Below are 20631 nucleotides of genomic sequence, written 5' to 3'. Positions count from 1 at the left end.
TAATAGTAACTAATGATAATAGTAATAATAGTAACTAATGATAATAGTAACTAATGATAATAGTAACTAATGATAATAGTAATAATAGTAACTAATGATAATAGTGATAATAGTAACTAATGATAATAGTGATAATAGTAACTAATGATAATAGTGATAATAACTAATGATAATAGTAACTAATGATAATAGTAATAATAGTAACTAATGATAATAGTGATAATAGTAACTAATGATAATAGTGATAATAGTAACTAATGATAATAGTGATAATAACTAATGATAATAGTAACTAATGATAATAGTAATAATAGTAACTAATGATAATAGTAATAATAGTAACTAATGATAATAGTGATAATAACTAATGATAATAGTAACTAATGATAATAGTAATAGTAACTAATGATAATAGTAATAATAGTAACTAATGATAATAGTGATAACTAATGATAATAGTAACTAATGATAATAGTGATAATAGTAACTAATGATAATAGTGATAATAGTAACTAATGATAATAGTAATAATAGTAACTAATGATAATAGTGATAACTAATGATAATAGTAACTAATGATAATAGTGATAATAGTAACTAATGATAATAGTGATAATAGTAACTAATGATAAAAGTGATAATAGTAACTAATGATAATAGTAATAATAGTAACTAATGATAAAAGTAATAATAGTAACTAATGATAATAGTGATAATAACTAATGATAATAGTAACTAATGATAATAGTAATAATAGTAACTAATGATAATAGTGATAATAGTAACTAATGATAATAGTGATAATAACTAATGATAATAGTAACTAATGATAATAGTAATAATAGTAACTAATGATAATAGTAATAATAGTAACTAATGATAAAAGTAATAATAGTAACTAATGATAATAGTGATAATAACTAATGATAATAATAACTAGTGATAATAGTGATAATAGTAACTAATGATAATAGTAATAATAGTAACTAATGATAAAAGTAATAATAGTAACTAATGATAATAGTGATAATAACTAATGATAATAGTAACTAATGATAATAGTGATAATAGTAACTAATGATAAAAGTAATAATAGTAACTAATGATAATAGTGATAATAACTAATGATAATAGTAACTAATGATAATAGTGATAATAGTAACTAATGATAATAGTGATAATAGTAACTAATGATAATAGTGATAATAACTAATGATAATAGTAACTAATGATAAAAGTGATAATAGTAACTAATGATAATAGTAACTAATGATAATAGTAATAATAGTAACTAATGATAATAGTAATAATAGTAACTAATGATAATAATAGTGATAAAAGTGATAATAGTAACAGTCACCATTTCCTGCACTAATGGAACGAGGTGGGAACACTTCACGCTGCACTTTAATAAAATAACTGGACAATTTTATATGAAGAAATATTTTTTGTTTTGTTAGTTTTTGCATTTTCTTTGAATGAAGACAGATTTATTAATCCGATCACTGTTCATTAATCTGTCCCATCCCTTGCATGGTTTAATCTGTTTGCACAGGAAACTATTATTACTATTAATACATTAATTCATAATTAACAAGGTTTAACAATTTATTTACGTTTATTAATCGTTTGCTCATTTTATCTTCTCACTGAATTATTCTCCTGGCCAACTTTACATTACACATCACAATTTTTAATTATTTATTTTTACTTTCTGTCATGACGGATTTATTAATCCAAGCTCATTCGCTCAGTTCTACTAATCTGTTTGTTCGGTTCATCAACCTGTTCTCTTAATTTGTTCTTTCACTGAGATTATTGATCTGTTTGCCCATCAACAACATTAATAAACAGAATTAGTATTAAGTATGAAACTGCCTGCGTATTATTCAGGTTGATTCACTAAAAGAATAAAGAACAAAACCTAAATATCTGCTGGATGTCACAAGTGGAGGCGGATCTGATTGTTCCAGAAACGCAGAAGCTGCATTTGCTGCCCAACAGCGACGCCTGCTGCTGAGGATGTGAACAGCAGGCACACCTGTGTGATGAAGTGACTCCACACCTGCACGTTTTCATTCTTTAGGTACTTCTGGTTTATTTCAAATACCTTCAAAATGGCGGAGAGGCACAAGTATCTGAAGCTAGTAAGCCAATATGAGCACCAGATAGATATCAGATATCACATGAAAAAAACATATTTACAAATATAAATTAACACATATTTCAACTCCAAAAGACATTGTGACGGCAAATGTATTAAAATGGTATAAAATTGGTAAATATCAGTGACAATGGAATGCCTCTTTTGAGATGAGAAGAAATCAGCTTACATTTATACTGTGTAGTGCAAGAAATACTGTCAGTAACACAAATTTAAATTAAAAACGAGATAATTCACATTCATAACACCTTTGGTCCAAAGGGAACTAAACCCAGATGGGATTTGTGTATGGATGAAAATGATCACAGACGGACTTCACTTTTTTTTTTTTTTTTTTGTTTTGAATATTTTGTTAAACATGCTGCCCTGGATAAAGCCACATATTTAGTTTGGATACAGGTCCGACGAGCACAAAATGTCCTACTCAAACTAATCATCACACGCAGCTGAACGGTGGCAGTGGGCTCGGTGGTCTCTGGGAAGAACCTGAGGCACTGGAGAGGTGGTGTCGTACATCCATCTGTAGTTTTAAACCCCGCCTTTACACCTTCTAATAACACGCAAACTGAGGGAAGAACTAGTGGTGTTAAAGATCACTTCATCAGTGGATGGAGCAGTTACATGATAGCAGGTTATACACCCACCTGTATGTCCCATGATCTATGCACGTGATGACATCTGAGCAAACACTACTCGGTGATGAAGACCATAACATGTGGTTGAAAGCTCTAAAAAAAAAAAAAAAGGGCTAGTAAGTGGACTTTGAGTGAAAATTAAGTTGTCAATGTACTGTATTCAAGGGAAAGAATGAACCTTCAACAAACCAACGTCCAACCAAACTCCATTCAAAAAAGTTACAATTTAATGCCACCCTACTCTCCTCGGTGAGGTCTGCGGTTTTTCTGAGAAACCGGAACGTATTTCTGGAAAAAAGATTCTGCTGCTGAGTTTTCAGTTTAACAAGTTCCACCACAAACCAAACTCCATTCAAAAAGTTATATATTGAGGTGGCAGAAGAGCTCTCAGCGGCAGACAGTCCTTAAACAAGTCTGTGGATTATTCTGAGCAACTGGGACTTTACTTGCACCACAAACCAACATACATCCACCTCCACACGTACTGAGATGGAAGCAGCAGAGATCTCAAGAAGAAGGTGGTACGATTTGACGGAGCTGACGTGAAACTGGGACGCCGGTGTTTGAGGACAAATTCTTCCACATCCATCCAGCACCTTGACCTCCACACCCAGACGTTAACTATATCAGGCCCAAAAACTGCGACTGCAGGATGATGCATGGATGAATAACACGACACTTCCAGGACTGCATTTTCAGTTAACGGATATTCGAGTATAATCCAAATCCAACGCTGTGAGCCTTCACACCTTGAACTTTCATTTTTCCTTCTCCGGCCACAGACTGCATCTTAATATCAGGTGTAGAAGGGGTCTAAACACCAGGGTTCCTACATTGTTTCAACAAATATATGACCAAAGGGATTTCATATTCAGCATGATGTTTCCACTGTGTGTTTGTCTTCTACTACTTATGTAACATCACGGGATTACTGAAACCTCAGACGCTGCGTCGTCTGTTTGGACAACACGATAAGTTTCCCGAACTTGTGCATTTTTAAGCGTATAAAGAGCCGAAAGACTGAAATCTGTAGATACATTTCCAGAGCGGTGCAGGAACCCTGAGAGCTGCTGTAGGAAGCGTTGTAAGACAGTTTGGTCCAGCTCAGCTCTGCAGACTGAGGCACCATCGCGGACGTCCTTCAGTGATTCCGCGAATTGAAGAATCCCACGCTGGTCGGCGACTCCTTCACCGTCACCGTGATGAAGTTGGCCGTGACGTCGGTGACGAACACGTGCTCCAGGAGGCTCCGCGCCGGCCGCCAGTCCGTTTCCGTGTCAGACTCCGTGGCGTCGTTGCCGAGGCTGGGCCGGCTGTTGTTTGGAAACAGGGAGGCGTCGTGCTCCGATTCGCTGCTGCTGGTCTCGTCAGAGTCGCCGGTGCTGAGCTCATTCAGACTCCGGTTCTGGGAGCTGAGCCCGTGCTTCCTCTCCTCGTGCCTCCCGCTGCCGTTCCCTCGGCCGGAGCTGCTTCCTGCCAGCTTCTTAGTCTCCGCCAACACCTCCTTCCCCCTGTCCTGTCGCAACCTCCCCTGCTCGGCACCTCCGCCTGCTGCCAGCGCAGAGCGCTGCCCACCAGCTGATGTTCGAGTCTCTTTCATACTCACTCCTCCTTTTACAACAATCCCGCCGGTGCCGCTCCGTAAGCTCGACCTGGACGCTGCAGCTCCGGTGCCGCTCGCGTTGTGTCCTTGAAGGCTGCTGCCGGCCGGCGGCTTGCTGACGCTCTGCAGGTTGAGGGCTCGGAGGCTGAGCGCCTGGTTGGCTCGGTCTCGAGGCGTTAGCGAGGACGGCTGTTTGGAAAGGCCGGAGTTCTGCTGCTTGTGTTGAACCAACCCGGTCTGACCTCCAACGCCCTCCTGCCTCCTCTGGCCCAGCGGGGAGCGCTGGACCATCTGGCCTCCCGCGAAGCTGCTGTGCAAACCCAACGACCCCGAACCTCCGCCTTGTTTCAGAGTCGACACCTTGAACCCGTCTCCTCTGCTGCCGCCTGTTTCTGAGATGGAGCGCTTCAGCTCGGACAGAGAGTTCTTACTTTGTGGGGACGGGCTGCTTTTGTTGTAAGAGGAGGAGCCGGAGGACGGAGACATGGAGCGACTGGTCCAAATGCAGCTGAGGGATCCGGATCTGGAGGCGGCTGTCTGGGCAAAGGAGCTGGCGGAGGTCTGGGAGGCGGAGGCAGCCTCCTCTCTGGAGCTCCTGCTCAGCCCGGTGTAGGTGAAGCTGGCCGGCTGCAGAGGTTTCTTCACCCCAGGTCGAGGCTCCTCCCTGGGCGCTTTGAGCACCTGCTGGTGACGTGGAGGAGCAGGTGGAGGTGGCGGCGGAGGAGGAGGAGGAGGTCTGCTCTTCGCTTGTCTTAAAGCCCTCAGGTCAGGGTGGAGCGGCTTCCTCCCGCGCTTCTTCTTGCGGGGAGGATCGGCTTTGGCCAGCATGATCTGAGGCCTCTTCTGGGGGGCCGGGTGGACACGAGGGCCGGGCTTCGCCTTCTTCGTGTGATCTTCATCCTCTGAGGAAGAGGAGGAGGCCGACGATGAAAGACCAGAGGAAGAAGAGGACGAGGAGCGGCTGTCTTTAAGAGCAGCTGGTGCAGGCGGCTAGAAAGGCAGAATGATATGAGTGAAACTGGTGAGGTGTTACTGCGGAAATGCTGCAGGCGAGAGGAATTACCAGAATCTTGCGCGGACGTCCTCGTGGCCTCTTTCCTTTCTTCTGGAACAGAAGCTCCCTCTCTTGTTCTCTGAAAGCATATTAACGCAATCACTCACATGAAACATGCAGATCTTCTTCTTTGCTCTGCAGACGTTTCAAAATAAACAAACTTTAAACCGTCTGGACGTTCTGTTCAGTAACGAACGTAGAAATCATCACATCGTCCGCAGAGTCTGGCTGGACATTTAATACCTTTCCCTGCTAAAATCGTCCTGTTTTCAGGCTACTTAGTGAAGGCCATGAGATGTGGCTGAAAGCTCTGGAAAATGTCCAGTGAGTCGACTCTGTGCTAAGAAGTTTTTGTCAAACCAAACAAAACTCGACGTTCAGAATAATCTGAAGACGTCACATTGAGAAATCATCATTTGCACAGTTTTCTTAGAGATTAGCTGCTAAAATAATCTACAGATTAATCCAAATGAAAATAACTGTTTTTGTTTCTTTTATCGTTTACAAGAAATGTGATATTTGTTTTTTTTTTGTTTTTTTTTAAATTGCTTTCATCTTTATCAACATTCGGTTCTACATGAAAAATGTCCCATAAACGTAACGTACGACTGACTCTTGTTAGCGACCGCTAACAAACTGCGACCACGCACCTCTTGTGGAACGCCGCCAGCAGCCTCGGGTCCAAAATGTTTTCTTCTGGCTCCCAACTGTTGTGCCTGAAAATATCAGAAAAAAACTGTTTTAACGGGAAGTTTTACAGAAATACGGTCAACTTTAATAAAATCGTCTCGTGTGTTTTATAGTTTTAGTTTAGCAGCTTCAGGTCGAGTTCAACCTGCTTCGACATTTGGCAGCAACAAGCTCGAGAGCACAACACTGACGTCGTCTTATAAAGTTCCCGCCTCCAGCAGCGACACGACGCTTCATCAGGAGGCCAGTTTCATCTGATGGACGCCGAGGCGAGTTCTCCGCCAGCCTGTGTTTGATCCAGCGTGCAGAAACATCTTCTCTCCGCTCAGCTCTGTGTTTGGTCTCCAGCAGCTGCTGAGTGAAACATCTGGCTCTTTAGCTGCTAGATGCTCCGCTATGTTCAGCAGCTGCTCTCTGACTGCTGTTTGCTGCTGGGCAGGTAGCGTTCAGACGCTTTTTACCGCTTCTTCTTCTCTGAAAACAGCTGCTGGACAGTTTGAGGGCCAGAAAACCGAAACAATGACCTAAAACAGACTAAAAGAGCCGACGGGGAACTGCACCGTTTCTGCAGGTTCGTCACTACAAGCAACACCTTTCACAGTTCACGTCGTTTGATCCTTTTTAATATCAAATATATTCACTAGTGCAGCTTTAAAGTGAAGTTTGGTCTAACAGCATGTATGTGTAAACAGTGATGGACCCGACATTTTTAAAGCACAAATCCCGAATCCAATGTGAGGATTTTATGCTTTTCTCTGTTTTCTATTGCTGTAAACGGAATATTTTGTTTTTTTTTGGACAAAACAAGACACCCGGAGACGTCCCCCTGTTCTCTGAGGCTGTGATGGGGATTTCCTGGGCCGGTTCTGGCTCAGTTTACGTGGACGCAGGTGACCCAGTGGAGCCTGCAGCTCCTTGGCACTAGCATCAGCTGCTGCTCGGCGTGAAAACGGCACAGAAAAGCCGAGAAACGAGAGCAGAAATGGCTGCTGCTGCGCCGTGTGTTCATCAGTCAGTGTGTTAAAAGGGGAAAGCCGCCGTTTCCCCCTCCTGTAGCGAGTTAAAACCCCGCAGCAGGAGCGTAAACACCGCGGCACCGCCGGGCATTGTGTTAGCTGCTGTATGTGTCGTTAGCCGCGGCGGCTAGCGCAGGATGCTAGCTAGCTACTTACTTAGACGACCACCCTCTCCACTTCACCAAATACTCAAACTTGCCCTGTGAAGGAGGACAGAAAATGTCAGAGACACATGAAGAAACACGTCCGGTGAGAAGCAGCGTCCCCGCGGAGCCGTTAGCGGCGTTTTCTTACCTTTCTCGGCCGTTTGCTGAGGATGCATTCCGCATCAAATACCTGGCCGACTGTGACCCCCTCCATTACTACCGCGGCAGCCCCTCCGAACCAGCGCGCTTTTGACCGCGCACGGCCACCGTAGATCCATAAACTCTGTATAACATTCAGTAACAATATCAATAACAAACACAATACTTGAAATGCTAATAAATATTGAATATTAATAATAATGCTGCTATGCTCCACTGTGTCCACTCATGTATTATAAGACATTTGAATAATCAGAGAGGTGATTTATTAAGGCTTTCTGAAAGTACATTCACCTTTCATGCTACTTCTACTACATATTGTTCTTTTTACTTCACTACATTTATCTGACAGCTTTAGTTACTTTACAAATTAAGATTTTTACACGTAAAACATACGAAGAGTTTATAAAATATGATGTTTGCTATAAAGTAAACTGTACATACAAGTTTACTGAGAGTATACTTTCAAGCGGGCTAGAAGTGTGTCGTAAACCAACACGTATATTAAAGTTCATTTGTAGTATAGTTCATAGTATAGTTGCAGTACACAAAAATATCAACCAAGGCATGTGTTTGATTAGTCAAATAGAGATATGTTAGTATTAGGCCTAAATTAATCCATTGTGTTTATGTTCGTTAAAGCTAGGGTAGCTAACGTTGGAGAAGCTAGCAAGAGAAAGCTAGATTTTGAAAGAATCCAACCCAAAAAAATCCCCCGTCTCTTAATTGCATCCACATTTCCCACACTCAGGGACGGCTCGAGACAAGAGGGGGCCCTCCTTACTTTGCCTGGAGCAGAGAAGTAGGGAATAAAACTATAAACTACTGTATATACACAATATAGTTTAACTATATATATACAGTGGTGTGCAAAAGTGTTTGCCCCCTTCCTGATTTCTTATTTTTTTGCATGTTTGTCACTTAAATGTTTCAGATCATCAAACAAATTTAAATATTAGTCAAAGATAACACAAGTAAACACAAAATGCAGTTTGTAAATGAAGGTTGTTATTATTAAGGGAAAACTAAATCCAAACCTACATGGCCCTGTGTGAAAAAGTGATTGCCCCCTAAACCTAATAACTGGTTGCTCCACCCTTAGCAACAACAACTGCAACCAAGCATTTGCGATAACTTGCAGTGAGTCTTTTACAGCGCTGTGGAGGAAGTTTGGCCCACTCATCTTTGCAGAATTGTTGTAATTCAGCCACGTTGGAGGGTTTTCGAGCATGAACTGCCTTTTTAAGGTCATGCCACAGCATCTCAATAGGATTCAGGTCAGGACTTTGACTAGGCCGCTCCAAAGTCTTCATTTTGTGTTTACTTGTGTTATCTCTGACTAATATTTAAATTTGTTTGATGATCTGAAACATTTAAGTGTGACAAACATGCAAAAAAATAAGAAATCAGGAAGGGGGCAAACACTTTTGCACACCACTGTATATATAACTATAACTATATAAAACTATTATTATTATTATTTGTTTAATAAGGACAACATGGCAACCCTTTGATACTGTACTGCCACAGTGTGGCAAGAACATTCCTTCAGTCTATAAAGTGGGCATAATCCTTGCATGACATTAACACACAAAACACACATTTGTAGTAAACACGCCTTCATTAAGAGTTTAAATCAGACTCAGACTGTAAATCAGAGGTCTCAGCAACATCCTCAAGTCTTTCTAACCTGTCAACAGAAAATATAGGGTGATACAACTCTTGACGACAGGCATCTCACCAGCACTCATACAATTCAAAATAAAAAACTGAGCTCATTCTTGCACCAATAATGGAGAGTGGTTCATATGGCATTAATTGTATTCGCAGTAAAGTCCGCAAATACAACTGTAGATTAATGTAAGATTTAAAAATATATTTTTTAATTCAGTAGATTTTGACAGGTTGATGCACGGCGTCTTGTCAGACATTTATTTAGCATAAAGCATGACGGCTGCTGTTGGTTGATGGCGGTGCCTGTTGACCTGTTGACCATGAGAGCAGCATGATGTCGAATGCAATTCTGTAAAACTGCTTCCTTTAAGTGACCTGACCATTTTATCCTCACTCCGCCGATGAAATAGTCCCGTTGAGAAGGTCACCCTCTCTCTGGTGCTATTACCCCAACCTTCATCGCTATATAGTTTCTCTAGATGGCATTGCCCTGGCCTCCAGCAGCACCGTAAGGAACCTTGGAGTTATCTTGGATCAGGACTTATCCTTTAACTCCCACATGAAACAAACTTCAAGGACTGCCTTCTTTCACCTACGTAACATTGCAAAAATCAAGCACATCCTGTCTCAAAATGATGCCGAAAAACTAGTGCATGCATTTGTTACTTCTAGGTTGGATTATTGCAATTCCTTATTGTCGGCCTGCCTGAATAAGTCCCTTAAGACTCTCCAGTTGATCCAGAATGCTACAGCATGTGTACTGACAAGAACCAGGAAAAGAGATCATATCTCTCCAATATTAGCTTCTCTGCACTGGCTCCCTGTAAAATCCAGAATAGAATTTAAAATCCTACTCCTCACCTACAAAGCTCTTAATGGTCAGGCACCATCATATCTTAAAGATCTCATAATACCTTATTACCCGATAAACACTGCGTTCCCAGAATGCATAAATAGTATTAGTTGATAGGTCACTGAGGTGTTCATCAAGCAACAGAGATGGCTTTTCAGCCATGTCGATGTTGTACTGTGTTCATGATTCACTTAGCAAGGTGCGTTCTTGGTAAGGCTCACTTTAAAAGATGGACATAGGACTACTATAAAATATAAAACCCTTACCATTTGCTTTTTTGAAGGCCACAGGCTGAGGGGAGTGCTGCACATTTCCCTGTCAAATTAATCAGCAAGCGAAGCTACTTCATTATTTTAAATTTTATTAATTATGGGCGCCTAAGGGTGGGGTGTAACAGAAGGATCACTGTGCTGCTCCTGCATCACTAAATACACATTTCTTAGTTTCATTTATTACAATAAAGCATGTGTGGGAAATCTGTTGGCATCGTCAACGCCACAGGGCTGCACTTCGCATCAGAAGAAGAAACGAACAGGAAGGTGGGTGAGAAAAAGTAAGAATCACACGTCAAACCTGCCAAAATCAACTCAGCTGAATATTATTTTACAGCCTTTTATTGACATTGATATGCACTGTGGTCTTATCGGTGTTTAACTTTCAGTCCAACTCCTGAAGTAGTTCCTGCTCCTCTTCCGTGACTCATTTCTCCTGTAACACTCAACTTGTTTTGTTTTTTGCAGTATGTGATGATTGTGAATTGAATAAATACTTTAAAGCACAAAGCAAATTTGTTCCATCAGTTAACTCTTCTTTTATTACTTTTTGTAGGTTAGTAGCAGAGAAAACTGAGCAACTGCTGGATGAAATGGTGTAAAGTGTCTCTGGTTGTTCTGAACCACTGACTGTTTAAACGTTAACGTTGTTTAAACTGGCTGTCAGGTTAACGGCCCTCTCCAGACTCTCTCATTGCACTTTTACTATAGAGCAGGTCTAGACCGTACTCTTTAGAATATTATTTACAGAGACCCAGCAAATCCCACCATGAGCAAGAACTTGGCGACATTGGCAAGAAAAAACTTCCTTTAAGAGGCAGAAACCTCGAGCAGAACCAGACTCAATGTTGGGCCGCCGCTTCCGTGTGAGAGAGAGGGGTTTTGTGGGGGGGGGGCACAATGCAAACACCATGTACAATTTTTAAAATAGTAATAATGTAATGGTAGTGATAATATTATTAATACATTAATAATAATAGGAATGACAGCTATAGGAAAAATGTCAGTATTAGTAACAGAGCCAATAACAACAACTGTAGCAGCAGTTGTCGCGCAGGAACACGGGGGCAGCAGGCGGCCCACAACCACAGATCCAGACTCTGCAGGAACACGGGGGCAGCAGGTGGCCCACAACCACAGATCCAGACTCTGCAGGAACACGGGGGCAGCAGGCGGCCCACAACCACAGATCCAGACTCTGCAGGAACACGGGGGCAGCAGGTGGCCCACAACCACAGATCCAGACTCTGCAGGAACACGGGGGCAGCAGGAGGCCCACAACCACAGATCCAGACTCTGCAGGAACACGGGGGCAACAGGTGGCCCACAACCACAGATCCAGACTCTGCAGGAACACGGGGGCAGCAGGTGGCCCACAACCACAGATCCAGACTCTGCAGCTCTGGAGGCAGAAATACCTGCTGAAAGTGACAGAAAGAGAGAGGAGAGAGACGAGAAAGCACAGAACTACGGGAGAGAGAAGATGTTGAGTTGGTAACATGCAGTAATGGGATAAAAATGCACACAGATGGAGAGGGAGAGGAGGAGAGAGGAAAGAGGTGCATCATGGGAAGTCTCCCGGCAGTCTAGGCCTATAGCAGCATAACTAAGGGATGGTTCAGGGCTCACCTGAGCCAGCCCTAACTATAAGCTTTATCAAAGAGGAAAGTCTTAAGTCTACTCTTAAATGTGGAGATGGTGTCTGCCTCTCGAACCCAAACTGGGACCTGATTCCACAGGAGAGGAGCTTGATAACTGAAGGCTCTGGCTCCCAGTCTACTTTTGGAGACTCTAGGAACCACAAGTAACCCTGCATCCTGGGAGCGCAGTGTCTCTAGTCTCTAGTCAGGTAATAAGGTATTATGAGCTCTTTAAGATATGATGGTGCCAGACCATTAAGAGCTTTGTAGGTGAGGAGAAGGATTTTAAATTCTATTCTAGATTTTAGTAGCAGAGAAAACTGAGCAGCCGCTGGATGAAATGGAGTAAAGTGAAAGTGTCTCTGGTTGTTCTGAACCACTGACTGTTTAAACGTTACATTAAGTTCTGAACCCACAAGTATCACCACCTCTGCAGCTCTACGGAGCTTTAAAAAACAACATGTCTGCCCAGAAAGTCTGAATGATGCTGTGGATCCTCCGTCTCTGTAGCTGGTAGATAGATTTTTCTTCTTTTTGTCTTAAAACCGACAGTCAGTCACTCTCTGCTGCAGACTGTACAACATTAATAACACTATTGAATGTTGTACAGGGTGTTGAGTCCTACTCCCCCCTACCTCCATCTTCCTGGGAGAGTCCTACTCCCCCCTCAATTGGCTCTCAGGCTAATGGCCCTCTCCAGACTGACGACTCCCCCCCTTCCCCGCCTGTAACCTCTGCTGTGACCAGGTGAGAGGACAGCTGATGAAACTCCACTCAAACAAGGCTGCAAGCTGAGTCTTCAAAGGGTCCCTGTTCTGTAGAAGACATCTTGCCTCGTTCCAGTGCTGAAGATGCTGCGTCCCAGTGGCTCCAAGGACTACAGACCGGTGGCACTGACCTCCCACATAATGAAGACCCTGGAGAGACTGGTGCTGGAACAGCTGCGACCCATGGTCAAACCCCTCCTGGACTCCCTTCAGTTCGCCTACCAGCCCCGGCTGGGAGTTGAGGACGCCATCATCTTCCTGCTGAACTGCATCTACACCCACCTGGACAAGCCGGCAAGCACGGTGAGGATCATGTTTTTTGACTTCTGCAGCCCCGGCTTGTAGGCATTTGAACTTTCAAAAGCAGCACAAACATCTGGCATTTTCTATGTGAACTGGTCAGAACCTGCTGCAAGATGGCGGCAGCAGAGACACACCTCACAAGCCGGATGCAGCATCTACGTGTAAATGATCTATATATTGTGACTAACTAGTGCTAACATGTTCCCGCCTGCGAGCATATAAGCGTTTAGCTCAGCAGCTGCAGTAGTTTACCGACCAGACCCAAATATTTCTCAGAGAACTTTGCTTTGTGTGTCGCCGGCGAGCTGAAAGGGAGGCTGCTGCTTCCAAACTGCTGGGGCAACGTCTGGGGTCCTAATGCCACCTGATGTAGTTTTTACAGGTACAAGTTAGAAATCTTCTGAAATGTTTTCTTTAATTCACAGTCATCATGTACTACAGGACCACTGGCAGAAACATAAACACTGTTTAATAATCTGAAAGAAAGAAATTAATTATTCCTGTTTGGAGAAGAACAGGAATCCCTTGAGTCTTTGGATGAAAGACAAACACCCAGACACGATCATTGGTTTTTCTAAGAGGTGCGACTGGGTGACGACACCGTCTGTAGATATAAAGAGAAGCAGCAGTTTGTTTCCTCTGAAGGTGAAGCCACAAAGTCTCTTCAGTTCAGGTGAGTTCACACAGGTAAGCATGTCTGATAATTCACCTGTGTGTAATATTATTCTCTCAGAGGCTTTGGTGATTTTTTTAACCCAAAATGTCTGAATTAGAAAAACGTTGAGCTAAAGTTTGAACATTTTGTTTCATTGTATTAAATTGCAATAATATTAAAAATTGCATGTCAACTGCAAAACAAAATGCGACCGTTTTATGAACTTATTTATAATATGAATAAGTACATATACGTGTGTGACGATATTTTTTCCGCCTGAATTGAGTCTATAAGACAATATTCGTGCTTCTTACTACCACTCTGACTTGTAGTCCTGCCAACAGGCTACATTAGATTAGAGGTGATTCAGTTTTGGTAACTTTAACTTTTGTTCATTCAACTTTATGGTCATTTTGGAGGCTGTAGTTTGTGATACTGTTGAATTGTGTTTGATTATTACTGAGAGGTGATTCTAATATTCTAATATCTTTGGACAAGAATCACAAAATAATGATTTAATAATATCACAGAAAGACCTTGAACTCTAGTAAATTCTATTTAATAGAAGAATTGTCAAGATTAGTATCTAATGCAGTATTGTGGGGGAAGTTATTCCTGTCACTCCACCTCTATTGTGCTGAGCTTCCTGTATTTTTGTGGGGAGTGAACCTGGACACCAAATTTCAACTGTGCTTATTCTGCATTCACATAATAATCCGTTCATGTGAGTTTACTGAACAATTGTTACATTTCTTCTTGCTGTATTTTCAGAACATCAGACAGATTTTATCCATCAGCAGTTTCAGCAGAAATCTGACAATGAAGGTAAGTTTGTGAACTGATATTTCACAGAACAGCTTAGAGGTTTGTGATATCAGTAGCGTAGATGGTTACAGATAATTACTGTCAGTCAGCTCCAGCTTTTCTGTCTCTCAGAGCTGACTTTGCCCACAGCCATGAAACTGGAGGCCAAACGGTTAATACTAATAATAATAATAAAACTTTATTTATAGAGCACTTATAAAAACAAAGTACAAAGTGCTTCACAACAAGAGAAATAAAACACCAGTGTGAATGATGAAATATAAAGAAATAAAATACACAAAAGCAATAAAATAAACAGCCAGTTCAGGTAAAATCAGGATCTGCTTTCCGATAAAAATGTGTTTTGAGAAGAGACTTAAACGAAGACACTGACTCAGACAGCCTGATGTCTTCGGGCAGGTTGTTCCAGAGCCTCGGGGCCCTGATGGCAAAAGCTCTGCCCCCCTTAGTTTCTATCCTGGACTCAGGAACAGACAGGAGACCCCTGCCCGAAGATCTCAGACTACATGAAGGTTCATAAGGGATTACAAGGTCTAAAATATAGTCTGGAGCCAGGCCATGAAGAGCCTTAAAAGTAATCAATAAGATCTTAAAATCAATCCTAAAACAAACAGGGATGTAAAGAAGCTGAAACAGGTGTTATGTGGTCATATTTCTTGGTCCTGGTTAAGAGCCTAGCAGCTGAGTTCTGTACAGTCTGCAGTCGTTTCACAGTTTTTTGATTAAGACGAGTGAACAGACTGTTACAATAATCAAGGCGTAAGGAGATTAAAGCACGTACAACAGTTTCTGCATTTAAAATAGATCGTATTTTTGCAACATTTCTGAGGTGATAAAAACATGATTGAAGCCTAGTGATATGTTGCTCAAAACATAAATTGCTATCAAACAGGACACCAAGATTTCTTGCAACAGGCTTGACATGTTGTGACAGGTTACCAGCAGATGGCAGTATTTGTTTAGTGATGTGTTGGGGCCCAATAACGAGGATTTCAGTTTTATTTGAGTTGAGCTGAAGAAAATTTATCGACATCCAGTGTTTTATGTCAGACAGGCAGTCCTGCAGAGAGCTCAGCGTACTGAGGTCAGTGGGCTTGACAGGGAGGTACAACTGCGTGTCATCCGCATAGCAATGAAAAGAAATACCATGTCTGCGGATTACATCACCCAAAGGAAGCATGTACAAGGAGAACAGTATTGGTCCCAGAATTGAACCTTGAGGCACACCGTACTTGATATGGGAAAAGGATGACATGAAGTTATTAATGCTGACACAGAGTTTCCTATTGGACAGGTAAGATGCGAACCAGTCTAGTGCAGAGCCAGATACGCCCACCCAGTGCCTCAGTCTATCTAAAAGAATGCCATGATCAATAGAGTCAAAGGCAGCACTTAAGTCCAGCAGCACAAGAATTGAACACATGCCTGCGTCTGCATTTATTAAAAGGTCATTAGTGACTTTGAGAAGGGCTGTCTCAGTGCTGTGGTGCTGACGAAAGCCAGAGTGGAAATTTTCAAAGGTATTATTGTTTTCCACAGCAGCGAGAAGCTGCTTAGATACAAGTTTTCCGAGAATCTTGGAAATAAAAGGCAGTTTGGAGATCGGACGATAGTTTTCCAGGAGGGTGGGTGTTTTTTTTAGGACTGGCTGGACACAAGCTGTTTTAAAGTAATCTGGGACGCAGCCAGTAGACAGCGAGCTGTTGAAAAAAGTTGGGATTTTGTCCAGAGGGCTGGAGGATACTCTCATAAGCGACATGATGTCTGCAAGTTCAGGCAGAGTAACAGCAGAGAAATTTCTCAAAGAATCCCTGAGCAGGTGATCCACATCTAAAAAGGCAGGATTGGGGGTGATATCAGATCTTATTAACTCCACCTTTCCAGCAAAGTGCAAAAGAAGCTTTTAATAATCAGCATCACAATCAGCAGGGGCACAAGGAGAGGCTGGGTTAACTAACTGATTCACAGTCTTAAATAGGAATCTGGGGTTGTGCTGATGGGCAGAAATAAGATAAGACAGTACTAAGACAGTACTAGCAGCCTGTAATTCACAGTTCAAAACAAGGCATAGGTGATTGGATACAAACGTGATCGGTTAAAACAGTGTGTACGATTCAAAAAGTCAAATCTCCTCTGTTCCAGCTGGTATCCGTCGTCGTCCTCCTCCTGGCTCCACTGTTGACCAGCTGCCAGAAGCCCGTCCTCCCAGTGGACTGCAGTGACATCTATCTCCAAGACAAGAGCCGACCCAGCGGAGAGTACACCATCTACCCCGCTGGAGAAAAGTCTGCTGTCCAGGTACACTTCCCCCTCTCTGGGACGCAGGTTCCCATTTGTGCTGGAATCAGACTACAAGGTATTTCTTCCTGAGTCAGATTAGGTGATCACACTGCAGAGTCACAAAATCTTGCCGTGACAACCTTTGAACCCCAACCAATCACAGCCCCTTGAGAGAGGAGGCGTCAGGGACTGACTGTTCGCCCTGACAGCACCAACATCAGTCCGCGCTCTGTGCTCCTATTGGTCAGTGTCAGCAAACATTCACACGTCACACAGGGGATAAATCAAGCAGCTGTCCTGCTCGATGCTCATTTCCTCCCCGACGCCCCTCGTGTGTCGGCTCGGACCAATATCGGGTTGATATCATGTCGTCTGATCCTGACATCACGTGACAAAGGAGACTAGACGTCACCATGACAGTTCAGTTTGATTTATATTCATACCAGAAGTGATCTCGCTGCACTTCTCACAGTGAAATCTCTGATAGAAACACCGGCCTGGTACAGATACAGGCAGTCGCAGCAGCAGCAGCAGAGGTCGTGAATGAACGTGATAGTTTTATATTGGTGTTTGGCCAATTCCATGGCCCGTCCCTCGCAGGACAATTCAGACTCAATCAGTGTGAATAATTACATGATGATATAATATTCTGGTGTACGCTGTTAGAGCTGACGGTACCTTATTACTCTGAAGTGTGCTGTAACCTGCTGACACCGCTGTCACTGCAGCCGGTATCACACAGTTGGTGTTCAGTAGTTGTGGGTACCGTGTGTGTACTGCTGAAGCCTGTAAGTTTGAGTTTTGAGTTGAATTGCTTCTATTCTTAGTTTCTATTTTGTTCACTTAGAATGCATCTGTTTTATTTGAAGTTTCCATATTTATCTATTTATTTATCTGTACTTATATCTGTCTCTGTGCTGCTGTAGCAGCCGAATTTCCCCTCTGGGGGATCAATAAATGAGTATCTGATCTTAACACACCTTGTACTTTCCCGGGAGCTGGCTCTGGGTGATTCTAGCCGAGCCCTCTGAGAGTTGCATAAAATATAATAATACATTAAATAACACACAGCCTCATAAGTATTAACCTGATGTACAAGTTTGAACAGCGATTCACTGATGAATGTGTTTGTGTGTAGGTGTACTGCGACATGAAGTCAGAAGGAGGTCGGTGGACGGTGAGTATTTTAACTGAAGTGATTTTCCGTGTGAACACTTCCTGTTGGACTTTCACAATAAACAATAATGACCCCCCCCACCACCAGGTGTTCCAGAGGAGGATGGACGGCTCGGTGAACTTCTACAGGCCCTGGGATCAATACAAGAAGGGTTTCGGCTGCCCGTCTGGAGAGTACTGGCTCGGTGAGAGACTAAAACTAACAGTCATGTGACTTTGTGAAACTCGCTGTTCGTAGTAAGTAAATTTAAACTGTGTGGCGTAAAACCAGAAATGGGACTGTGACCAAGTTTCATGACTCGTCTTTAGATCAGTGAATTATCTTCCTAAAAGTCAGTTTTTTAATGTTTTAATGAATTATCTACACGTCTGTACAAAATGTCAAACTGTGCCCAGTTAGTACATGTGTATATATAGTGTGTGTGTGTGTGTGTGTGTGTGTGTTTGTGCGCTCAGGTCTTGACAACATCCACTACCTGACACTCAACCGAAAATCTGAGCTGCTGGTCAACATGGAGGACTTCGAGGGGAATAAAGTGTTTGCTCGGTACTCTTCATTCGCTGTCGATTCAGAAAGTTCTGGATATCTGCTGCATGTATCTGGATTCATCAATGGAGGGGCGGGTGAGTTAGTCTGTGTTTCAACTGTTCAGTTATTTAGTTACTTACTGAAATGGCAGTTGAGTTCAATGAGACGTCATTGCCACCAGAGTGTTCACCTGTTTTGCTCAGATGAGACTCAGGAATGCACACTATGTACACACCCATGGCCACGGTGCACGATGCTGCCAAGGCAGTCTTTGTGTGGACGGTTTAAATGACGACGACCTCTGGTGTCTGTGGATGAGTCAGTGTCAGTGAGGTAAAACCGTGATGGAGCAGCTGGAGACTTCAGGTGTCTGGACCGTAACGAGGATCACCAGTCTGTCTGACAGAAGTCTGCAGCTCTTTAAGGTTCAGCTGATGTTTATAGATCATGCAGATGTACTAACTGTGGTTCTGTGTGTGTTTCTGTAGGAGACTCCTTGAGTACAAACAACGGACAGAAGTTCACCACCATCGACAAAGACCAGGACTCCTGGCCTGGCAACTGTGCCAGATCATTCTTGGGGCGTTCTGGTACAATGCTTGTCACCATGCAAACCCAAACGGGCTTTATCGTTGGGGGGCTGACAAGACTCTCTTTGCTGTTGGAATGGAGTGGTTCCATTGGAAGGGCTATGACTACTCCCTGAAGGCCATCAGCATGAAGGTCCGTCCTGTGCAGTAAATCTCCAGGACCAACATACAGCAGAATATCAGCTGATCTCTTGTGATTTCTTTCTCTTTCTCTCATTAAGCATGTAATCTCACTGTGGGCCGTATGTTCCTGAAACTGGGCACAAGCACAATCCACCAGCACAAGAACACCAACTAATATTTGTCATTTTTGTTACCATCTGTGGCTCCAAGCAGTCGCCGCTCGCTGCAGCGCGGAAGAAACGCTGAACAGATTATATCAGTCGGAGGAATCAGCAGGTGGAGTCAGGCGGAGCTTCAGTAACGACCAATCACATGAGCTCCACTCATCTTTAAAAGCAGCAGACAGATGAAATATTAATTGCACCACCTGGTCAGCCTCAGCTGCACCACCTGTCTGGTGCAGAGAAATGACCAAATACAGAGCGCCACCAGCTGACTTCTGCCTTGTGCCAGCAGGAAAGTAGGGCCCATAATCTTTAAATGGAAACACATATGTAGAGTCTGATAGTGTGTAAATCGCTGCATTACCTGCCAACACAATTTTAAAGAGGAAAAGTAAAGTATCAGGAAATCTTTGCAGTTTTGCAGTTCAGTTACAGCCAGTTGAAGGTAGACGGACGTCAGCAGCTGAAGTAAATATTTCATCTAAAATAAAAGTCCGAGTTTGATTGTGTGTGTGAGCAGCTGCTGGCTGTAAAGAGAAATGATTCTCTGCTGGTTAAGATGTTGCCTTCAGTCCGCTGGCTGCAGCTAAACACACTCTCAGCTTTAAAGTCAAACTAACTAGTTTCAACATAACGTTTGGTGGAGGCTTGAATCTTTATCTGCTGCACGGTGACAATAAATGAGAAGCTGAGCAGAAAGCTGATGTGATGTCTTCACTTTGTCTCCTGTGAGTTTCTTGCAAATGAAATCAGTTCCAACACTCAGGTGTCATGTCTTGTATCAGCTGAACAAACAGCAACAGGTACAGCTGGAAATCCTAAGTCTTTGTGCGGTAAAAAGTTTAAAAGTGTTAGCCAAACATTAGAAATGGATTCATCTGCATGAAACTGTATTAAAATGCTGTAAAAAGGCTGTTAGGTGTGATTTTGTTCAAACTGTATAACAAGGATGAAACATCTGATCTGACTCTTATCGAGTTATTCATTCATTGATCCAGTCCTTCTTTTAAAATAATGATTTAAAAACATTTACACAGAAACAAATGCAGTAATTAAGGAAAGATGTGCAATAATGTGAGTAATGCAAACATGCAACACTACTTGTATTATTACCTTGTTCCTCACACACACTCAGATGCCTGTACAAATATGCAAATGCACAGAGGGACCAATCCATTCTCACATAAGATAAGCCACACCCCGACTCCACCTGCGCACAATGATGTGAGATGACTGAAAGCTCCAGTGACTAAATGTGCTGTTTTCTCAACTGCTTTTCATAAAGTCACCAATCAACTTCTTTGAAACTCAGT

General features: G+C 42.6%; 1 protein-coding gene and 1 pseudogene across 2 annotated transcripts; one reads left to right on the top strand and one right to left on the bottom strand.

Annotated features, from left to right (window-relative positions):
* Positions 1-2072: 2072 nt before the first annotated feature.
* Positions 2073-7577, bottom strand: LOC122867418 (chromobox protein homolog 2-like). 2 transcript variants are annotated; one of them, XM_044178196.1, is made up of 5 exons: positions 7457-7577; positions 7319-7362; positions 6107-6172; positions 5466-5535; positions 2073-5392 (listed from the first exon to the last, which is right to left on the bottom strand). In XM_044178196.1, exons 1-5 carry the CDS (start codon positions 7520-7522, stop codon positions 3941-3943), a joined length of 1698 nt encoding a protein of 565 aa, XP_044034131.1. In that variant the 5' UTR covers positions 7523-7577; the 3' UTR covers positions 2073-3940. The 2 variants fall into 2 exon arrangements, with proteins under 2 accessions (XP_044034131.1, XP_044034132.1); XM_044178197.1 differs by lacking the exon at positions 7319-7362 and having other exon boundaries at positions 7457-7539.
* A 6022-nt stretch (positions 7578-13599) lies between these two features.
* LOC122867440 lies at positions 13600-20017 on the top strand (annotated as a pseudogene).
* The last annotated feature ends 614 nt before the right edge of the window (positions 20018-20631 follow it).

The sequence above is a fragment of the Siniperca chuatsi genome, linkage group LG20 (assembly GCF_020085105.1).
Source record: "Siniperca chuatsi isolate FFG_IHB_CAS linkage group LG20, ASM2008510v1, whole genome shotgun sequence".
NCBI classification, from domain to species: domain Eukaryota; kingdom Metazoa; phylum Chordata; class Actinopteri; order Centrarchiformes; family Sinipercidae; genus Siniperca; species Siniperca chuatsi.
This window is presented reverse-complemented; position numbering and strand designations above follow the sequence as displayed.

Excerpts from the sequence above, each read along its gene's own strand:
- LOC122867418 (XM_044178196.1), bottom strand. The coding sequence starts at position 7,522 with ATGGAGGGGGTCACAGTCGGCCAGGTATTTGATGCGGAATGCATCCTC. Across the intron at positions 6,173-7,318 it reads TGGAGAGGGTGGTCGTCTAA|GCACAACAGTTGGGAGCCAG; the intron begins GTAAGTAGCTAG and ends TGATATTTTCAG. Across the intron at positions 5,393-5,465 it reads GACGTCCGCGCAAGATTCTG|CCGCCTGCACCAGCTGCTCT; the intron begins GTAATTCCTCTC and ends CTGCCTTTCTAG.